The sequence below is a fragment of the Papio anubis genome, chromosome 1 (genome assembly GCF_008728515.1).
Source record: "Papio anubis isolate 15944 chromosome 1, Panubis1.0, whole genome shotgun sequence".
Classification (NCBI taxonomy): domain Eukaryota; kingdom Metazoa; phylum Chordata; class Mammalia; order Primates; family Cercopithecidae; genus Papio; species Papio anubis.
Genome location: NC_044976.1, coordinates 189271359 through 189290546, shown reverse-complemented (window position 1 = coordinate 189290546; position 19188 = coordinate 189271359). Strand labels below are relative to the sequence as shown.

At 32.7% G+C, this 19188-nt stretch overlaps 1 protein-coding gene across 4 annotated transcripts in view; it reads left to right on the top strand.

Moving 5' to 3' along the window:
* SUCO (SUN domain containing ossification factor) overlaps window positions 1-19188 on the top strand; it is an 84081-nt gene that overhangs the window by 44511 nt on the left and 20382 nt on the right. For 3 of the 4 annotated variants that reach the window (XR_640927.4, XM_003893572.5, XM_021930510.2), the window contains 10 exons: window positions 915-1022; window positions 2545-2650; window positions 4631-4651; window positions 4856-4911; window positions 5398-5489; window positions 6300-6365; window positions 12074-12142; window positions 12921-13011; window positions 15840-17003; window positions 18061-18148. Coding sequence is in view for 3 of the 4 variants with exons in the window: in XM_003893572.5 (XP_003893621.1) it covers window positions 915-1022; window positions 2545-2650; window positions 4631-4651; window positions 4856-4911; window positions 5398-5489; window positions 6300-6365; window positions 12074-12142; window positions 12921-13011; window positions 15840-17003; window positions 18061-18148 (1861 nt within the window). In the remaining variant the exon portion in view is untranslated. The remainder of the gene's footprint in view (window positions 1-914; window positions 1023-2544; window positions 2651-4630; window positions 4652-4855; window positions 4912-5397; window positions 5490-6299; window positions 6366-12073; window positions 12143-12920; window positions 13012-15839; window positions 17004-18060; window positions 18149-19188) is intronic. The other variant, XM_009194240.4, reaches the window with a different exon arrangement.

Below are 19188 nucleotides of genomic sequence, written 5' to 3'. Positions count from 1 at the left end.
TATTTTTGACATCTTTGCATGTTAATAAATGTAAATCATAGCATCATTTTAAAAAAAGCTTTATTGAGGTATAGTTGACATACAGTAAATTGCATGTACAATAAACTACATGTCAAAGTGTATAATTTGGTAAGTTTTGACATTTATGTATCTGAAATCATCACCACCATAAAGATAACAAACATCCATCATTCCCAAAAGTTTCATCATACCTCTTTGTAATTTCTCACAAACTCTCTTCTCCCACAGCAATTACAGATCTGCTTTCTGTTACTGTAAAGTAGTTTACAGTCTCTAGATTTTTATGTAAATGAAATAATAGGTTTTAGTACCAGTTTTAATGGCTGCTTAGTATTTCATTGTCTGGATGAACCATAATTTGTTAATTCTTTTTGCTAAATATTTAAGTTGATTTCCTCCCCCCCTCCCCCGCTCTTATAGACTGGTGTGCTTCAATATAGCAAAATATATATACAAAGGTGGACATCTGAAGCTTTGAATCCTTAAGATAAATTTCTGAGAACTAAATCGAAGACTATGATAACTTTTTAAGGCAATGTATATGCCAAACTGTCCTCCAGACTAGTCATTTTACACCATCACTGTCTGTTTTTAGGAAAGTCATCCCTTCTCCAAGAATGAGTGTTATCTAAAAAAAGAATCTTTTAAAAACGATGGTGGAGCAAAATCAATATTGTTTTATTTACAGGGTTTTTTTTTTTTTTTTTTGCCCCACTAATGATATCCTTGGGAAGTATTTAAAGATGTTTCGTATAGACAACTCAGGCTACATACCCTCCTTAACATTTTAATGAACAACTTTTCATGGTAGTCTAATTTATGGAAACTGTTAATGTCATATTTAAAATGAACTGTTGATTGGTTTAAGTAATTGTCTTTTGTTCTTTTTGAAGGTTTGTTATTGAACTTTGTGAACCAATTCAAGTAAAGCAGCTTGATATTGCAAATTATGAATTATTTTCTTCTACTCCTAAAGATTTTCTGGTTTCTATCAGTGACAGGTAAATTCTAAAGCTGTGTCTGTAGGGTCTATGTTGGATCTCTGAAATAAAACAAAAAAGTGGGTCACTATTTTGACTTCAGTCCATTTATTTTTTAAAGGTCAGTTTGTAATAGCGATAATACGACTGCATTGTAGGCTCTTGTTAATCACTTACCTTTCACTTTGATTAGCTCATATGATGCTTTAAACATAACCATATGATATTATACTCTTATAGTGTGGGGAAACAGAAAAGGGGAGATTAAGTAGCTTGCCCAGGTCACATGACTTGTGAGTTTGAGAACCAAGATTCAGAACTACAACTCTTGACTTCAAAGTCCTCACTTTCAGTCATTATGCTCTCTTGCTTCTAAACATTTCTTTTAAAAGTTATTAAAAACATACATGTATAGGTGCTTTATTTTATATTATGAGGTATATTTTTATTAAAATATATTCTAAAACTTTTTTTATACATGTGTGATTATAAAAGAAATAAACATGTTGTGAGGAATTTAGACTAGAACTGCATTTTGTCAACCAGAGATAGCCCTTATTAGCGTTTTAATATATTTCTTCCAGTCTTTACTATGCACTTATTTATTAATTCTATAAAAATATTTACTTTTTACATCCTGGAAATACTCTCATCTTTTACACATATCTTTTTTAATGTGTACATGTTATTTTTCGTTCAACAGAGGTGTTACATCATTTCATAAATACTTTTTGAGTGTCCACGATATGCCATGTAGGATGCTGTTTATTTATGGCACTTTTGTTTTGTCATTGATCATTAAGGGTTTTCCTTGATGTTTCTTCCTTCACCTCACATTCAGCATTGCATATATACAGTTTTTGAAATTAGTTCTCAAGACCTCTGGAGAATTCTATCTGTTATCCTGCCACTACCCTTGCTCAGATCACTTCCTTTTCTCTCAGCTGCAATTTTCTTATATGTCAAATGAACATACACAGCTCTGATAAGTAAAGTGTATTTTTTTTTTAATATAGTGAGAGGGCTCATTATTTTGAGGAGTTCTTATAATGTTTCAGTAAACAGATACAATAGTTTTAGACTTTTATATTAGATATTAAATTCCCCTTTAAAGGGAAACAGATATATCAAACTCAGATGTGATTTTAAAAGTTTTTTCTTCCCCTTCTCTTTCCATCAGTACTTGTATTTATACTTTACATTATTACACACATGTCAGTATGTAAAGAGTTGTGCCACCTTCTTCCAAGACAGTCTCTTGGTGACTTTCTGTTCTAAAACCTCCTCCCAAACCCCAAGAAGTGGCACTAGTCTTACCTTTTAGTAATGGAGTGATTTTTCAAGGCATTCTTTCCTCGTAAAGAGAAACCTGTCAGTTTAGTTGGAAAAGAAAATGTATTTATTAAATGTATGTATTTATGTATTAAACTGTTAAGCCAGCATGTTCACCTGGAAAGGAAAAAAATTGTATTTTGAAAATATGATGGAACCTCTCAATGTGTGGTTTATAATTTTTAAAAAACATATTTTTTATATTTTGTAGATATCCAACAAATAAGTGGATTAAGCTGGGTACTTTTCATGGTAGAGATGAGCGGAATGTACAGAGTTTTCCTTTAGATGAACAGATGTATGCAAAATATGTCAAGGTAATGTTTACACATACAGGACTATGTTCTATATTGAAAATATATGTGTTATTCACACTTCATACACCTCATCTTTTTAGAAATCAGAAAAATTAAGAAATAGACTATACTATACCACTTAATAGATAGTTCTTACTTGGGTATATTACTTCATGAGTGAAATATTGCTACATTCCCTTTTGTATTGCTGGAAGCCTAGGCCAGCTTTTTGTTATTTATGGCTCTGATAAAATTCCAGATTATAACTATTTAAGTCTTTTGAGTCTTTATGCAAAATGTCATCTTCATAGTATATTTCTTTCTATTTTGAAACTGAAATCATTGCTGGTAAGTGAAGTCTTTAAAGCAAGTGTAATTTCTTATTAGACTCTGATTCTTAGATCATTTCATCTTTAATGTCCACTTACTTGGCATTGTTACAGCTTTTGTCTTTTTCGTTGTATAGCCAAATGAAATATTCTGTGTCCAAGTACCAGTTTCAAATAAAACAGACTTTTAAACACTGATGTTCTGTATTTCCACTGCTGCTTCTACCAGCTAATCAAGTAAAACTACCACTTTTGAATTGGGTTAGACAAAATAGGGAAAGTTCTTACTCCTTCCTTCCCTCTTTTTTTTTTTCTTTAAAATTATAGCCATATCTTAAAGTACTATTGATTTAATATTATGACATTTTTGGAATGGCCGCAGTTCTAATTTCTGTCCTTCTTTAAATGTGAGAACTTACAGCTACCTAATTTTGTCTTCTGTGATTTTACCATCTCTTTTTAAAGCATGTTTTAAATCGACTTCTGTTAATAAGTAAACTTGTAGTATTCTTAATCTCATTATAAAAATGCTAAATTCTATTTTTAAAATACAGTTGATATTCTCAGTTAATAATTCAATAAAATTATTAATTCAAAAAAATTAAGAATGTTTTCAATTCCTTTTAAAATGGGTGCTGAAACAATTAATGACTTTATACAGTACACTTTCTGCACTGCGAAGAAGCAAAAACGTTAAAAGTCATTTACTAGGTAACAAAATCTTATTTAATTTTGCAAGTAAGATAACTCAAATGAAATAATTTTAGAGAATTATTCTTTGTACCATTTACTTTGTTAATAATGGAAGGATATTTTATTGGAAACATAAAAAAATGCCTTACAAAACTTTCCACTTTCTTCCTTTTGTGGTGGGAGATTATAGAGCATTTTAAATATTAGTTTTATAAAAAACCCTCTTTGGTAGAATTGAGTCTAAAAGCAAGAAACATTTACTTACAACTCATGAAAAGCAGGGAAAAATTACTTTCTGATTTTCGTTTTATGGTAATAATGTTATATAAGTTTTTTACCTGGATTTTCCTTATCCTAAAAGAACTACACCCAAATCTACTACTTTTTAATAGTATACATTTGAAAGACCAATTGATATATATCTTCCACTTCTGTAAGTTGTACTTGAAATAACATAGCATACCAAAAATTCATGCTTTCCCTGAAATAAGTTATATATAATAGTATACAAGTATAAATACCATTTCATAATGGACTGTTATCAATATGTATGTGTGTACAATATATATGTATATGTGCATATATATCAATAAATTCATATATGGATATATACTTGATACGTGTCTGTAATACTTAAAGTAAAAGATTGTTTCTAGATACTGTTTATTAATTGCTTTTAGAATGCTTTCTATCTAACAGTTATATAAAATAACAGCAATGGCTTGCAGATCATTTAACTTATAACCTTAAAGTTAATTTATTTCATTGCAGTCATTTAGATTATACTCTCAGGTTGTGATGGCAAAAATTTAAATCATTGCTTTTATTTAAGGAATTAAGAATACTACAGTGTTATCCATCACATGACATTGCTTTCTATACTTTATACAACATAATTTACAAGTATTTAAAGTTGCTTATTGCATGATGTCTAGACTTTGGAACTGATTTCTTTTTCTTTTCCTTTCTCTTGCTTCAGATGTTCATCAAGTACATAAAGGTTAGCAACCTTCTCTTTTGCACTATTAAATAACAGGACATGGCATATTAATGCATTACAAAAACTTTACAATTATTGATTTTGGGGAAAATGAGGACTTTATAGAAATGTTTAGAAATGTTATAATGAAGAAAGTGAGTATATTGTTAGATGTTCTTACATGCTGTCTGCTGGCTTCCCATTTTATGTGCTTTTCTTCTTTAGGTTGAGTTGGTATCACATTTTGGATCAGAGCACTTTTGTCCATTAAGCCTTATAAGGTAATGCAGAACAAAATACATTTATTGAGTGCTTTTAAAAAAATTGATAAACAAAATTTTTGATATATTTAAATTGAAGAAATAATTTTCTCTTACGTTAGTTAATACCATGGAAATAAAAACTGAAACTTTCTTTCTTTTGAATGCATTTTGGAAAAATGTCAAAATACCCTCTTTAAAAATCAACCTCATTTTGTATATTTGTTTTAACTTGCTTGCTATTTTGCTATGATGATATTACACAGAAACATTTTAGACTGATATAAAAACTCATCCATTATATTTCTAAATGCCTTAAATAGATTAGTGTTACATTTTAATTGAAACCGTAGATGACTAAAATGTAAGGAACAGCCATTATTTTTAAGTCCAAAAGCCAGTGGCCCTCAAAATATGACCAAAGTTGATGTTTGTCATATTGTGAAGAGATTAGTCTTAATGAGTGTTTTGTTTTGGAAGTCTTTAATGAAATTGTTGTTTATATAGGGTATTTGGCACTAGCATGGTGGAAGAATATGAAGAAATTGCTGATTCCCAGTATCACTCAGAACGCCAGGAACTATTTGATGAGGACTATGGTAAGTGACATCAAACAGATGACTGTTAGGTATATTTTTTTTTACTTTTTAAAAATTGAATAGTAATGGGGGAGTATAGATTACTTAAATCAATATGACTGTTGTCTTCAGGCTTTTGTTTTGTTGCTTTTAACTCTAATCAACTTTTACTTAAATCTGTTTTCTAATATGATTGCCTTGTAATCGTATTGCTTTCCAAGTTTATCAGTTATTTGTAACTGAAACTCCCTTCTATAATATTAATAGTATAAATTATGATTATATCCCTATGCCAGGGCCAAAAATCTGTTAAACTCACAAGATACTGAAATAGTAGAAATGAGCTTTAATTCCTTTGATTTCCCATGAGCCTAAGAGCAAGCACATTTTGGCCTCCTGTGAGCCATTGAGAAATCATGTGACTCTACAGAGGTGGAGGAAAGTTTTAGGACATTCTCCATTTCCAATTTAAGTCCTTGTTTTAAGATGTCTTATACTATTGTTTGAACAATCTAAATTTTCTCAAGCGTGAAATGAAGACATTGACTAAGAGTTGGTAAAGTATATTGAAAACTTGAATAAAAAAGTCTTATAAATGTGGTTAAAATTCTGGTAAGCATTACAGTTATTTTCCTTGGTTTATATTTGTTTGTTAAATGGTTTCTTAATCTTATGTGCTTTTTGTGAACATGTTTTAGATATATGATTCATATTTATTATAAAATGTTTTAAATGTTAGCTGACTTTGACAGGACAATAATTTGAGCTTTTAAATATGTTATCATTGGAGCTAGATCTCAGCATAATTACTTTTGTTTTCTTTTTAAACAGATTATCCACTGGATTATAATACTGGAGAGGATAAATCCTCAAAAAATCTTCTTGGTTCTGCTACAAGTGAGTATTTTGAGGATTTTCTCTTCAATCTACTAAAGCATTTCTCAACTTTTTCATTCTGATACACATGGACATTTTGTCATGGTATGGTTGAGGAGACTTCTCCCAGTATTGAACTTTGAGTTGAAATAAAAGATACTGTCTTTTGAAAAGTATTTTTATAGAAATGCGATAAGAAAAATATATGAAAAGAAAGAGGAGAGAGACAAAAGCAAGCATAATAAAGGTGTTTCTTCTACTCTAATTAGGCACTCACATTTTGGGGCAAATTCCTTATAGTGAAGAAAGGGCTGTGGATTTTCTTGGGGGAAGAATTATTACAACAGCCATACAACAGTTAATCTATAAATATGGTTAGTTTGCCATTTAGTTACAAAATATAAAGGGTGCTCCTACCATGATAGTAATGAATACCAATAAGAATACTAGTAATAATATACTCTTTGTACACTAAGAAGCAGTGAATAAGATATACTAGTGGTTTAGTTTGTTGTTATTCCAAAATATAATCCCAGCCTAGTGGTAGGCTCACTAAGGAGACTACTGAAAAGACCATTACCCAACTGGCACTTTATTTTTCATGGTTAGATTCTGTGTAGGTATATTTCAATGATGTTTTTGATTATTTCTGAAAAATGTAAAATTAACTAGAAGTAGTTTTCTTTTTATTTGAAAATTATTAATTTAATAAAAACAAATCTTGGTAAAATAGAAGACGAGTTGCTTGTGCTTGTCACTTTTTGCTCTTAGTGAATTGAATTACTTGAATTCCAATGTCAGTGTGAACATTGACTTTATAACTTTTTTAGATATTCAACCAGTAATCTAAATACTTAAGTTGATATTTTGTGTAGCCACAGTATATAGAGTTAAAATCACCTCTTTCATCTCTCTTTTTAGCCTTTTCTTTCTTTCTTTCTTTCTTGCCTCCTTCCCCCTCCATAGAAGAGTGAAGATTTCAGTGGACTTTCTAGGGAATGGGAAAAAGAGTGTTAAAAATACCTGTAGAAGGAAAATCTTTCGTGATTGCAAAGTAATATTCAACTTTGTTACATATCAGTTCAGTATATTTTGTTTTACTTTATTGCTAGGCTTCTGACTTTCTAGATATTAGTGATTACATTTAAATAGGATTCCTAGCTATCCAGTTATTGATGTAAAAGTAAGTCTCATTCACTGCTATGTGATGTAATTTTTTAGGAGTAAAAGAAATGTCTTATCTGTCTGGATATTAATGTTTTTGTTTCCCTTAATTTGCATTCTGTATGTTACATAGTAGTCATTATTCTGTCATTTATGTAGCTCAGTAAGTTGAATTAGCTATTTTCTGGGGTCAGAAAATAGCCCCGGACTAAAAGATCTCTAGCTTCTGGTGGTTACTGGAAAAGAGAGGGCACCTTAAGGAAATAATGTCTTACTGTAGTTTCAGATAAAGGAAAGGTGTGTTGACATTCTGGATTTTCTTGCTGTATCTTCCTATGTGATTAACTTCTAGAGGCCGTTAAAACCTAACCATAGGTCAGGCGCAGTGGCTTATGCTTGTAATGCCAGTACTTTGGGAGCCTGAGATGTGCGGATCACCTGAGGTCAGGAGTTTGAGACCAGCCTGGCCAACATGGTGAAACCCCGTCTCTACTAGAAATGTAAAAATTAGCCAAGCATGGTGGCATGCGCCTGTAATCCTAGCTACTCGGGAGGCTGAGGCAAGAGAATTGCTTGAACCCAGGAGGCGAAGGTTGCAGTGAGTTGAGATTACACCACTGCACTCCAGCCTGGGAGATAGAGTGAGACTCTGTCTCAAAAAAAAAACCAAAAAGCAAACAAAAAAACCAGTCATATATCAGGGGAAGACATTTCCCTGTTTCTATTCATGTCTTTGATCAGTATATCAATTAATTAGAGATAGAATCTTGTTTAGATACTTCTGTTTGGATCTTTCTCCTTGAAGGTATATCAGTTAATTTTCCTTTTACAGAACTCTGGGAGGGCAAGATTATCTTCCAGTGTCCTAGGTATTGAAAGAATTTATACAGAGAAATAAGAAGGGTGGGAGGATGTCAGCTGAGTCTCTAAAATGAGATTTAAAATGATCTCCACCTCCTGAAGTTTTAGAACAAGAGAGGCAGTAAGAGCTGAGTGATAAGACTTTATTGTTACAAAACTTTATAGACATGGCCTAACACTGCCGCCTTCTGTATCTATGTCCTTCTACTCTTCTCTGAAGAGTTTGGGACTGAATTAGCTATAGCCTCCAAGGTGGTATAACTTGAAGAAGTAAATAATAAAGTGGAATCAGAACTTAAGTAGTTCTGATTCAAAGAACTGGTCTTTGGCACAAGGATGTCTGAGTTTGACTGTAATCATCACTGCTTTCTAAATTAGCTTGAAATTAGCCCATTTTGAAAGTAGTTTTTTTTCTTGTTTTTAATGTGTACATAGTATCCACAAGCTAGAATTCTTTGTTTTTAATCTTAATAGAAACTACTTTTTCTTTTTGCTATCAAGTAGTTAGTAGTTATAGGAAATATGTCACCGGAATACTTTGCCACTGCTGAGAGTTGGATATCAAAGAGCATGCACACTGCATATTTAAACATTCTTGATATTATATAATTTCTTAACTGCTAAAAAGGGAGAAGCTGTTATCTTAGAGCAGCATTCTTGGCTTTATGTGTATGCTTTCCTCATTCTTTTGTTTATATTCTTGAACTAAAACATTTAAATCTTTCACATCAACAAGATTTCTCCATATCACTCTTGATTTTCTTGTTCTTTGTCGTGTGAATTTGCCAGACCTCTGCCTGCTTTGATATTGGCGCAGGTCTGCCTTTGCTCTTAAATATGTGTTTTTTGTTTCTGTTAAAATCACTATATCTGCTAAAGGGAGATAGGTGCATGTGTATGTTTAAGAGAAAATGTAGTTTTTACTTTTTAAGTCAAAGTGTTTTATTTTTGTGGAAAAAATGTAGATGCTAGAAGGACCATTTTCCTAGAAAATGTGGGCATGCTTCATAGGTAGTACACATAGGAAGAAGTCTTTTTTTGTTGATTTATCTTCTGTTGTATCATATAAACTCTTCAACTTCAACAGCCTGGACAAATGTTTGTTTTCTTTATCAAAAAGAGCCATTGGAGCACTGAAGACTGAGTAAATAATATGGAGATATTTGATCTTTAGGACCAAATATTAGGAGCATTTTATTCCTAAAGGAATGAGGTGGGATGAATAAGTTGCCCAATTCAAAAATTTAAAAGTTGACAAATCCAGGAGAAATTAGGGACTTTTATCTCTAGTTTGGCAATTATATTCAAAGATGTTATTTTAGTCTATTCTGAAGGTTTTTAATGGCCAGATAATCATGACGTATACAGACTATCATGTGTTTGTATACAAATTGAACATAGAATAGAATATTCACAATTCTGCTTTCTCTCAAAAAAGATACATTAGGCAATGTTCTGCAAACATGGGGAAATTATTTTAGGTTAAGTGGACTGAGAAGAAATTTGCTGCATTTTACTTTTGTTACCAGGTTTCCTGAAATGATGATAATAAATAATATTTTAAAAGGGTGAATAGAAGGGTCTTCTTTATTATAGGTACTGGTGTTAAAATTTAGGTTCAGAAATAATACTGTAAAGCTGCTTTCGTTACACAGATACATTATCTTCTTGAATTATTTAATAATGAATGTCAAAAAATTTGAAATCTCAGATAAGATCTCACTTTGAAACACAAAGTATATAAACTGTTGGTTGCACAATTTGAGTTTTGTGAAGCAGTCAGTTTTGACTGTAGGTGGCAGTATAGGTGGGGGATCATAAATAATATTGCAGTATTGGTTGGCATTATAAAGGGTGTATGAGGAAATAAGTTTCCATTCCAGACTTCATCTTGGTTTGTGAGGGAATATGGAGTTTCCATTTTTGTTATTTCATACGGCAGCATCTCTTTAGCTTAAGTAAGAATCAAGGCCACTTCTGTTTATCAGTTTGCCAGGTCAAAGGACAATATTAAAAATGTTATTTAAGCATTTTAAAATGGCAAATATCGAACCTTTGTGTGTTATACTAATGATTAGAAACAAAGTACCACTACTTTGTTGACTTTCAGAGTATACACTTATAATTTTGTGAAGATCAACATTATAGCTGATTCCTAGCTATCACTTTAAAACAGTTTAAAATCTGCAACTACTTTCTCCCATCCTAAAGCATTGTATTTACAGGATGAGCTCCAGGCAGCACTCTGTGGTTTACTTGCAACCTTCCTAATGTAGTAGATTTTTCTCTCTTAGATCCTTTTCTACTTTTCACATCTCTGGTTTTCATTGAAAAAGTGATGAATACTCTGTGGATCGCTTTTAGGAAAGGAGATTAAGACAGAAATAATGTATGATGATTAATATGTAGCCCCTGCCAGATCTTAGTATTTTAGTAGTAGGAGTACCCGATACCAAAGAATTAAATTCTAGTGGAATTTCAAAGGTTAGATTGGGAATGAAAAGTTAATTTCACTTGAAATTACATCACATTACTAGAAGGAAGGTCTTCTATTCCCAGTACCAGTGTTTTATGGAGTTCTGATATTTTGTTATGCTCATGTATAAATATATCTATGTAGATATTGAGGTTTGTACCACTTTTTCATGTAAATACCCTCCTCCAAAAGAGAAGTAGGGTTAGCAGGTATGCAGATTGCTTTTTTACAACACTTTGCTTTATGACCTTGACTTTTCATTAATCTGCCCCATCCCTGTCCCCAACCAATTAACTAAAGAATTTGTATGCTTTATGATTTAAAAAGATTGCAGTTTTGGCCAATGAGTTTTTTAAAGTCATCAAAGAGATTTGATTATATGCAATATCAATTTAGAATTTAACCATATTACCATAGATATGATAGGCTAATCGTTGAAAATATTTTCTGCTTTTTTCGGATAATCTCTGTTTTGTTTTACCTGTGATAATCACGTAATGTAGGAAAAGCGTTTGCTTTTTTATTTTAAACTGTAGAGAATTTTTAAAGAAAAATAGGTTTTTCCGTAAAATAAGAATTTTGATCATCACATTTTCTCACTGTCCCAGTACAGACTGTATGTTGAGTTATAGTTGAATTTATAATATGCTGAAGACAGTGTTTTGGTAAAGTGTCTAGGGTAGTTTTACAAGAAAAGTGTATTTAAGGCCAGGCGCAGTGGCTCACAGCTGTAATCCTAGCACTTTGAGAGGCTGAGGTGGGCAGATTTCCTGAGCTCGGGAATTCGAGACCAGCCTGAGCAACACAGTGAAACCCTGTCTCTACTAAAATACAAAATATTAGCTGGGCGTCGTGGAATGTGCCTGTAGTCCCAGCTACTCGGGAGGCTGAGGCAGGGGAATTGCTTGAACCTGGGAGGCAGAGGTTGCAGTGAGTCGAGATTGCTCCATTGTACTCCAGCCTGGGCGACAGAGCGAGACTCCGTCTTCAAAAAGAAAACTGTATTTAAATATAAAATTCCTTTTGAACATAAAAATGTAGATACATGCTTTACACTTTTGGCTAAAATTTATTTGTGTCCTATATTGGACTTTAGTTGTGAGGTGAATACAAGTAACCAGTCAAAAAATGCAAAAGATCATTCTAAATGATTTTTTGACTATCTGATATTAATTTATATTAGAATATTTAGGTATTTGGTATTTTTTCTGATTGAATTTTGTTTTAGATGCCATTCTAAATATGGTGAATATTGCTGCTAATATTCTGGGAGCAAAAACTGAAGACCTGACAGAAGGTACCTAATCATTTTATGGGTCTTTTAAATAGCTGGTACTCCAGGGGTCCTTATGTTTAGGAAAATCAAGTAATGAGTTAAGAAAATTTGATTTTTTACGTTTAGAAATATAGAAATAATTCAGAGGAACTTACCAATCTTTATTATTCATTGTTTATTTGAATTTCACACGTTCTTTTTTATAAAAGGATACTGTCTATATAAAACTTATGAATTTGCTTTTTGACTTCTGGCTCTAATATTAATAGCAATGATTTTATTCCTTATATCTTTGCTGAGATTTTGATGTCCTAATGGTACTTCAAGTATATTATTCTTTCATGTGTTAAATAGCTACTTGATTTTACAAAGCCATCTTTTCCTTAGAGAGTGGCAAATAAGAATATTATTGGCAAGAAGAAACAGTCTTACCTTTTTGTTTTTTAAAAAATGCTTAGATCCAAGTGAACATTTAAAATGACTCATTTATTTCTTCTCATTCTCTTCAACAACTCTTTCAGTATCTAGAAGGCATATTAATCACATAAGATTACACAACATTCATAGTCATCTGACTTGATTTAATTATCTGAGAAATTGAGAAACAATATGTATTACTTGTCGTGATCTTATATGATCATTTCTTCCTAAAAGAACTTTGATTTTTTAAGAAAAGTCTGCAGTAGCAAACCAATTGGCTTTTTTCTTCTCTTCCAAGAAATTTATTTGTTTTAGTAAAATATTTTCATGGTATAGCTTTTAAAATTGAACTCAACATTGGGCATCTTTCTTAAAATAGGAAATAAAAGTATATCTGAGAATGCCACTGCCACAGCTGCACCTAAAATGCCTGAATCAACTCCTGTTTCAACTCCTGTTCCATCTCCTGCGTAAGTTATAATGTGATATTAAATAGAATTTTATTGCAATGCAGGGTTAAGTATATTAGTATAAAAAAAGGAACTTGCGACTTGTGTATGAAATGATTACCTGTAGAGAGCTCTGAATCATAGGATAGACATTCTGTGGCCACTTAGAAAATCTTTGAGTTGCTTCTTCCCATTAGTGTACATGCATATTGGGAATATAATTCAGATCAAACTTTTTTTTTGAGGGGGTATTATATATAACTTTCATTATTCACAACAGTGACTCTTCTCCATATTGCAAATAGTTGACCTTACTCTGCAAGTATAGGCTTGAAGACAAATTTTAAAGGCCCCCCTTTTTTTTTTATTAAGTTCAAGTTTAAAAGCATTGATCTGTGGTATCCCTAGAAACTACCAAAATATGTAGAGCAGTGGTTCTTGAATAATGTGTTTGCCACACAGCAAGCTCTTAACTGTTTCATTTCTCTGAATCATGTAGGCCTTTCCCGAGGTTGCAGTGGGGACACTTTGGGCAGGGATATAGCTAAATAGGTAATAGATATAATATATACTCATTTTTTGTCTTTTCTGCCAGAGGTGGTTACTTTTTTGGTACCTCTACTTCTTACCTATAATAAATAATAAGCTTATAATGATTTGGATAATCAGGTAGTTATTGTAGACTTAATTTTTATATATTTCATTAGATACACTCCCTACACAACTTTGCAAGTCCTTTATCTTAGAACAACTCTACTTAAGAGTATAAGATATTTGAATATGAACCGCTTAGTTCAAGATAGTATGTAATGAGACCTGCAGTGGGTATGCTTTGAACTGCAATTCCTGAGAACTATACTCTTTCAAAAATGAGATTTTGATGCTTTGAAAGGCATAGTGAGAAAATTATATTATCCTGTGTTAATCCTGAAAATTACTGGAGATATTTATTGGGTGATTAGAGAGAAAATATAGCATATGTGTTATTGATTCCTAAAAGGACCTAAGAAATCTGTTGAGGATAGAGACATTCTTGGTGTTTCTAATTATGTGGAGCTGTGATTGCTGTTCCTGATTTGGTAACTAGGTTTCCTCAGTTAACAACACACTATGTCATATTTTTCAAAACGAAATAAAACTACTTTGGTTATATATATATGTATACATTTTAATACACATACATATATGCACAAGTAGATAGGAATATTTGTTGAAAGCTATAGTCACAGGCCAATGTAGCAGTTTTTATTTTTCCATATTTTTAATAGATAATCTTTCCATAATTTTTTATTCAATATTTCCTCATGTTTGTCTTAAATTCTTTTTAATGCTTTTGAAGCAATCTTTTGAAGCAAATGCATGAAAATGAAGGAATCCATGATAGGATGTCACTGTTAAAGTTATGGAAAGCCAACTTATTTTCTTTTCCTAGGTTTTAGTAAGATTTGCCATGTGAATTTGAGAAAAAATTTTTAAAGTATATTTCTAATTACAGTGTATAATGATGGTATATAACATCTATATTCAGTATTTTTTACCAAATTCAATTTAATTTTTCTCTCCCCTTCTTCAAACATTACTTCTTTTTACTGTCATAAATTATTTGGTAGAAAAGCAATATATTACTTGAATATATAAGAAATATTATTAGAGACTAAATATATATTGCTATAAATATCCCAAAGTGTAGTCTAATTATGTTTTAATTTGGTCCATTTACTGTTTTACTGCCAAAACGAAAGTCTACCTCATAGATACTGTCTATTTTATTACTTTCTTCTGTCTTTGCTATTGTGACATTCGTGTTTATTTGAAGACATTTCCTGGCGTGCTTAGTAATTTTTCAGAATGGGAAAATGTGTGTTTGAGCATAATTATTTTTGGTATTTAAATTACCATATTTTTTCATATTGGACCTTTTGTGTATAAGGCTACACCCAGTAATTAACTATCTTTATCTTGGAAGGAATCACAGGCATTATAATTTATAACACTGTCCCCATAAGCTTCATCCCCCCACTCTCCTGTATGCCACATACATACTCCACAGCCTCAAAATGGGATAGAATATTAATAGTGGTGCTAGTAGTTTAATAGCAGCACTATTAGCATATCATAAGCCAGAATTATTATTAAAGTGGTTAAGTATTTGGCTTTTAATAATAGAAGATTAGCCTAGATGATAGCAAAATTATTTTAAGGAGGGAGATATGTTTCTTGTCCTTAAAGCAGATAATCCTATGTGTGTAGGGTGTGTGTGTGTGTGTGTGTGTGTGTGTGTGTAATGCTGCATTGGAGTTCCTCAAATCATTCTTAGAAAAATTATGTTTGAGAAATCTAGCTGCCTTTTGAAAATACGATATTCAAGTACAAAGTGCACTCATAAGTATTAAGAATCCTAGATTTTAGTTCTAGCTCTGGACCTTGTTTAAACTAGCTTATTAAGCTAGCTCTTAGTTGACTTACTTTCTGATGTATGAGAGATAGTGAAGCTTGTAAAGATTCAGTGAATATTTGTGAGAGGAAAGGTACACTATACATTCAGTGAATGGAAGTATTCACTTAGAAACAATTCTTAAACAGATTAAAAGAAAGCAAGTTTGATATGGTAAATATGGTGGTTTGAGTCGTCTGGCTAGTCACTTGATTGTAGTATTTCTGTTATTTCTGAGCAGTATTTGTTTTTATAATAAAAATGTTTTGAAGGTGGAAAATTTATCCAAAAACAACTTATATTTCTTCTGTATTTCCAACCTTTAGTCTTATGTATGGATACATTTATTTTTCTTAAACATATTTCAACTTTAGACTTCTAAGTAAGTGATTTATAATTATGTATGTATTTCTAGGTATGTAACCACTGAAGTAGACACAAATGACATGGAGCTGTCAACACCAGATACTCCAAAAGAGAGTCCCATTGTACAATTAGTTCAAGAGGAGGAAGAGGAGGCAAGTCCATCTACAGTGACCCTTCTGGGCAGCGGTGAACAGGAAGATGAATCATCACCCTGGTTTGAGTCAGAGACACAAATATTTTGCAGTGAACTGACCACAATTTGTTGTATTTCTAGTTTTTCGGAATACATATATAAATGGTGTTCAGTTAGAGTTGCTGTTTATTGGCAGCGCAGCAGAACTGCTTTGAGTAAAGGAAAAGATTATCTTGTGTCAGTTCAACCACCCTTACTACCTGCAGAATCAGTAGATATTTCGGTATTGCAACCTCTGAGTGGAGAATTGGAAAATAAGAATATAGAAAGGGAAGCTGAAACTGTTGTTGTTGGTGATTTAAGTAGTAGTATGCACCAAGATGACTTGGTGAATCACACTGTAGATGCAGTTGAACTTGAACCAAGCCATTCTCAAACTCTTTCTCAGTCTCTTCTTTTAGATATTACCCCAGAAATCAATCCCTTACCTAAAATAGAAGTATCTGAATCTGTTGAATATGAGGCAGGACATATACCGTCACAAGTGATTCCCCAAGAGAGTTCTGTTGAGATTGATAATGAAGCAGAACAGAAGTCTGAGAGCTTTAGTTCTATTGAGAAACCATCTGTTACCTATGAAACAAATAAAGTTAATGAGGTAGTGGATAATATTATAAAAGAAGATGTGAACTCCATGCAAATTTTCACAAAGCTGTCTGAAACAATAGTGCCACCAATAAATACAGCCACTGTACCTGACAATGAAGATGGGGAAGCCAAAATGAATGTGGCTGACACAGCAAAGCAAACTTTGATTTCTGTTGTGGATTCTTCTTCATTACCTGAAGTAAAAGAAGAAGAACAGTCTCCAGAAGATGCCCTTTTGAGAGGGTTACAGAGGACAGCTACAGATTTTTATGCTGAATTGCAAAATTCTACAGATCTAGGATATGCTAATGGAAATCTTGTACATGGATCAAACCAAAAGGAGTCAGTATTTATGAGACTTAATAATCGTATTAAAGCCTTAGAAGTTAACATGTCTCTCAGTGGTCGCTATCTGGAGGAGCTTAGCCAAAGGTAAGCTTTATTATGAATTAGCACAGTCAGCTTCACACAGTGAGTTAAGTAGCGTAGAGTATGTATGACCTGTGATTACAGAAGGAGAGGATTTAATTATCTCATGGTGTAATAGAAGTAAGCACAATTTTAGTGAGAGAGAAAGAAAGCTACTTGAATGCTGATCAGTGACTTAATGAATTTTTTGTTTTTAATTTTAAAAGTACTTCCCAGTGACAAGACCACTTTTATTATTAGGCTGACAATAAGTTTGAATTATCTATACTCACTTTCACCTTTTTTCTGTTACTTAACTTTAGCCACTTTTTCTGCCTGATTCCCAGAGAGCTCGTGGAAAAAATGATAGTATATAGAGACTTTAAAGGTTTTAGTGGAATTTAACCAGATATCGCTTAAGAGTTTAGATAAGTGAAGACATGGATGGACTGAACTGGATGACTGGGCACATTTGCAGTTTGCCCTCTTTTAAACAGGTCCCGGCATCCTAGTTCTAGTTGTAATAATTACTGCTTTTAAGTGCCAGAGAGAGTGCCAGTTCATTAAGACACCAGGTGTGGCTTTTTAAAACTGTTTACTCTTTTTTTATCCTTTGTGTGTTCATTGTCTGTCCTTAGGGCTTGTCTACCAACATTTTACAAACATCTAGGCACAAGTGTCTAGAGTTCCTGAAACACCACCTTTTCTTACACCTCTGAAATTGAATGCCACTAATAAGGTGTCACCAAGGCAGTCTTATATTTGAAGTAGGAAATTTTTCTAATCCATACATAGAATTAATTGGCTAATCGTGTGTGTGTGTTCATGTGTGACATGCCGACTTAGCTACCCCGTACCTGCTCTTACTTTTTCCTACCTCCATCTTCATCCCAAGGAAACTACAGAAATTACTAAATTTTACATAGCAAGAGATACATAGAATTGTATTGCATAGGCCTGAATAAGAGTCACTTTAAGAAAAATAGGTTTCTCTCATATATCAAAATCAGAAATATGTTTCCATTACTAAGTGGAATAAATAAGAAATTAAAGCTAATTTAAACCAATTCTTACTCCATAGGTACCGAAAACAAATGGAAGAAATGCAAAAGGCTTTCAATAAAACAATTGTAAAACTTCAGAATACTTCAAGAATAGCAGAGGAGCAGGTTAGTCGTCTTCATCCCTTACTTACTTTTTATATAAATTTCCACTGAATTCTATAGGATCTCACTGGTAAAGGATAAGTATTGTAGTTTCACTTTTTCCCCCTGCTAGCTGGTGTTTAAGCCTGTTATATTAATGTGATGTCATGTTTGGAAAGTTACATAGCTATTAGCATCATTGTCTTCTCTAGAGAAAGCTTTCTTATTTATTTATTTTTTTAATTATACTTTTAAGTTCTAGGGTACATGTGCACAACGTGCAAGTTTGTTACATATGTATACACGTGCCATGTTGGTGTGCTGCACACATTAACTCATCATTTACCTTAGGTATATCTCCTGATGCTGTCCCTCCCCGCTTTCCCCACCCCACGACAGGCCCCAGTGTGTGATGTTCCCCACCCTGTGTCCAAATGTTCTCATTGTTCAGTTCCCACCTATGAGTGAGAACATGCGGTGTTTGGTTTTCTGTCCTTGTGATAGTTTGCTCAGAATGATGGTTTCCAGCTTTATGCATGTCCCTGCAAAGGACATGAACTCATCCTTTTTTATGACTGCGTAGTACTCCATGTATGCCACGTTTTCTTAATCCAGTCTCATTGGTGGACATTTGGGTTGGTTCCACATCTTTGCTATTGTGAACAGTGCCGCAATAAACATACGTGTGCATGTGTCTTTATAGCAGCATGATTTATAATCCTTTGGGTATATACCCAGTGATGGGATGGCTAGATCAAATGATATTTCTAGTTCTAGATCCTTGAGGAATCACCACACTGTCTTCCACAATGGTTGAACTACTTTACACTCCCACCAACGGTGTAAAAGTGTTCCTATTTCTCCACATCCTCTCCAGCACCTGTTGTTTCCTGACTTTTTAATAATCGCCATTCTAACTGGTGTGAGATGGTATCTCATTGTGGTTTTGATTTGCGTTTCTCTGATGGCCAGTGATGATGAGCATTTTTTCATGTGTCTGTTGGCTGCAAAAATGTCTTCTTTTGAGAAGGGTCTGTTCATATCCTTTGCCTACTTTTTGATGG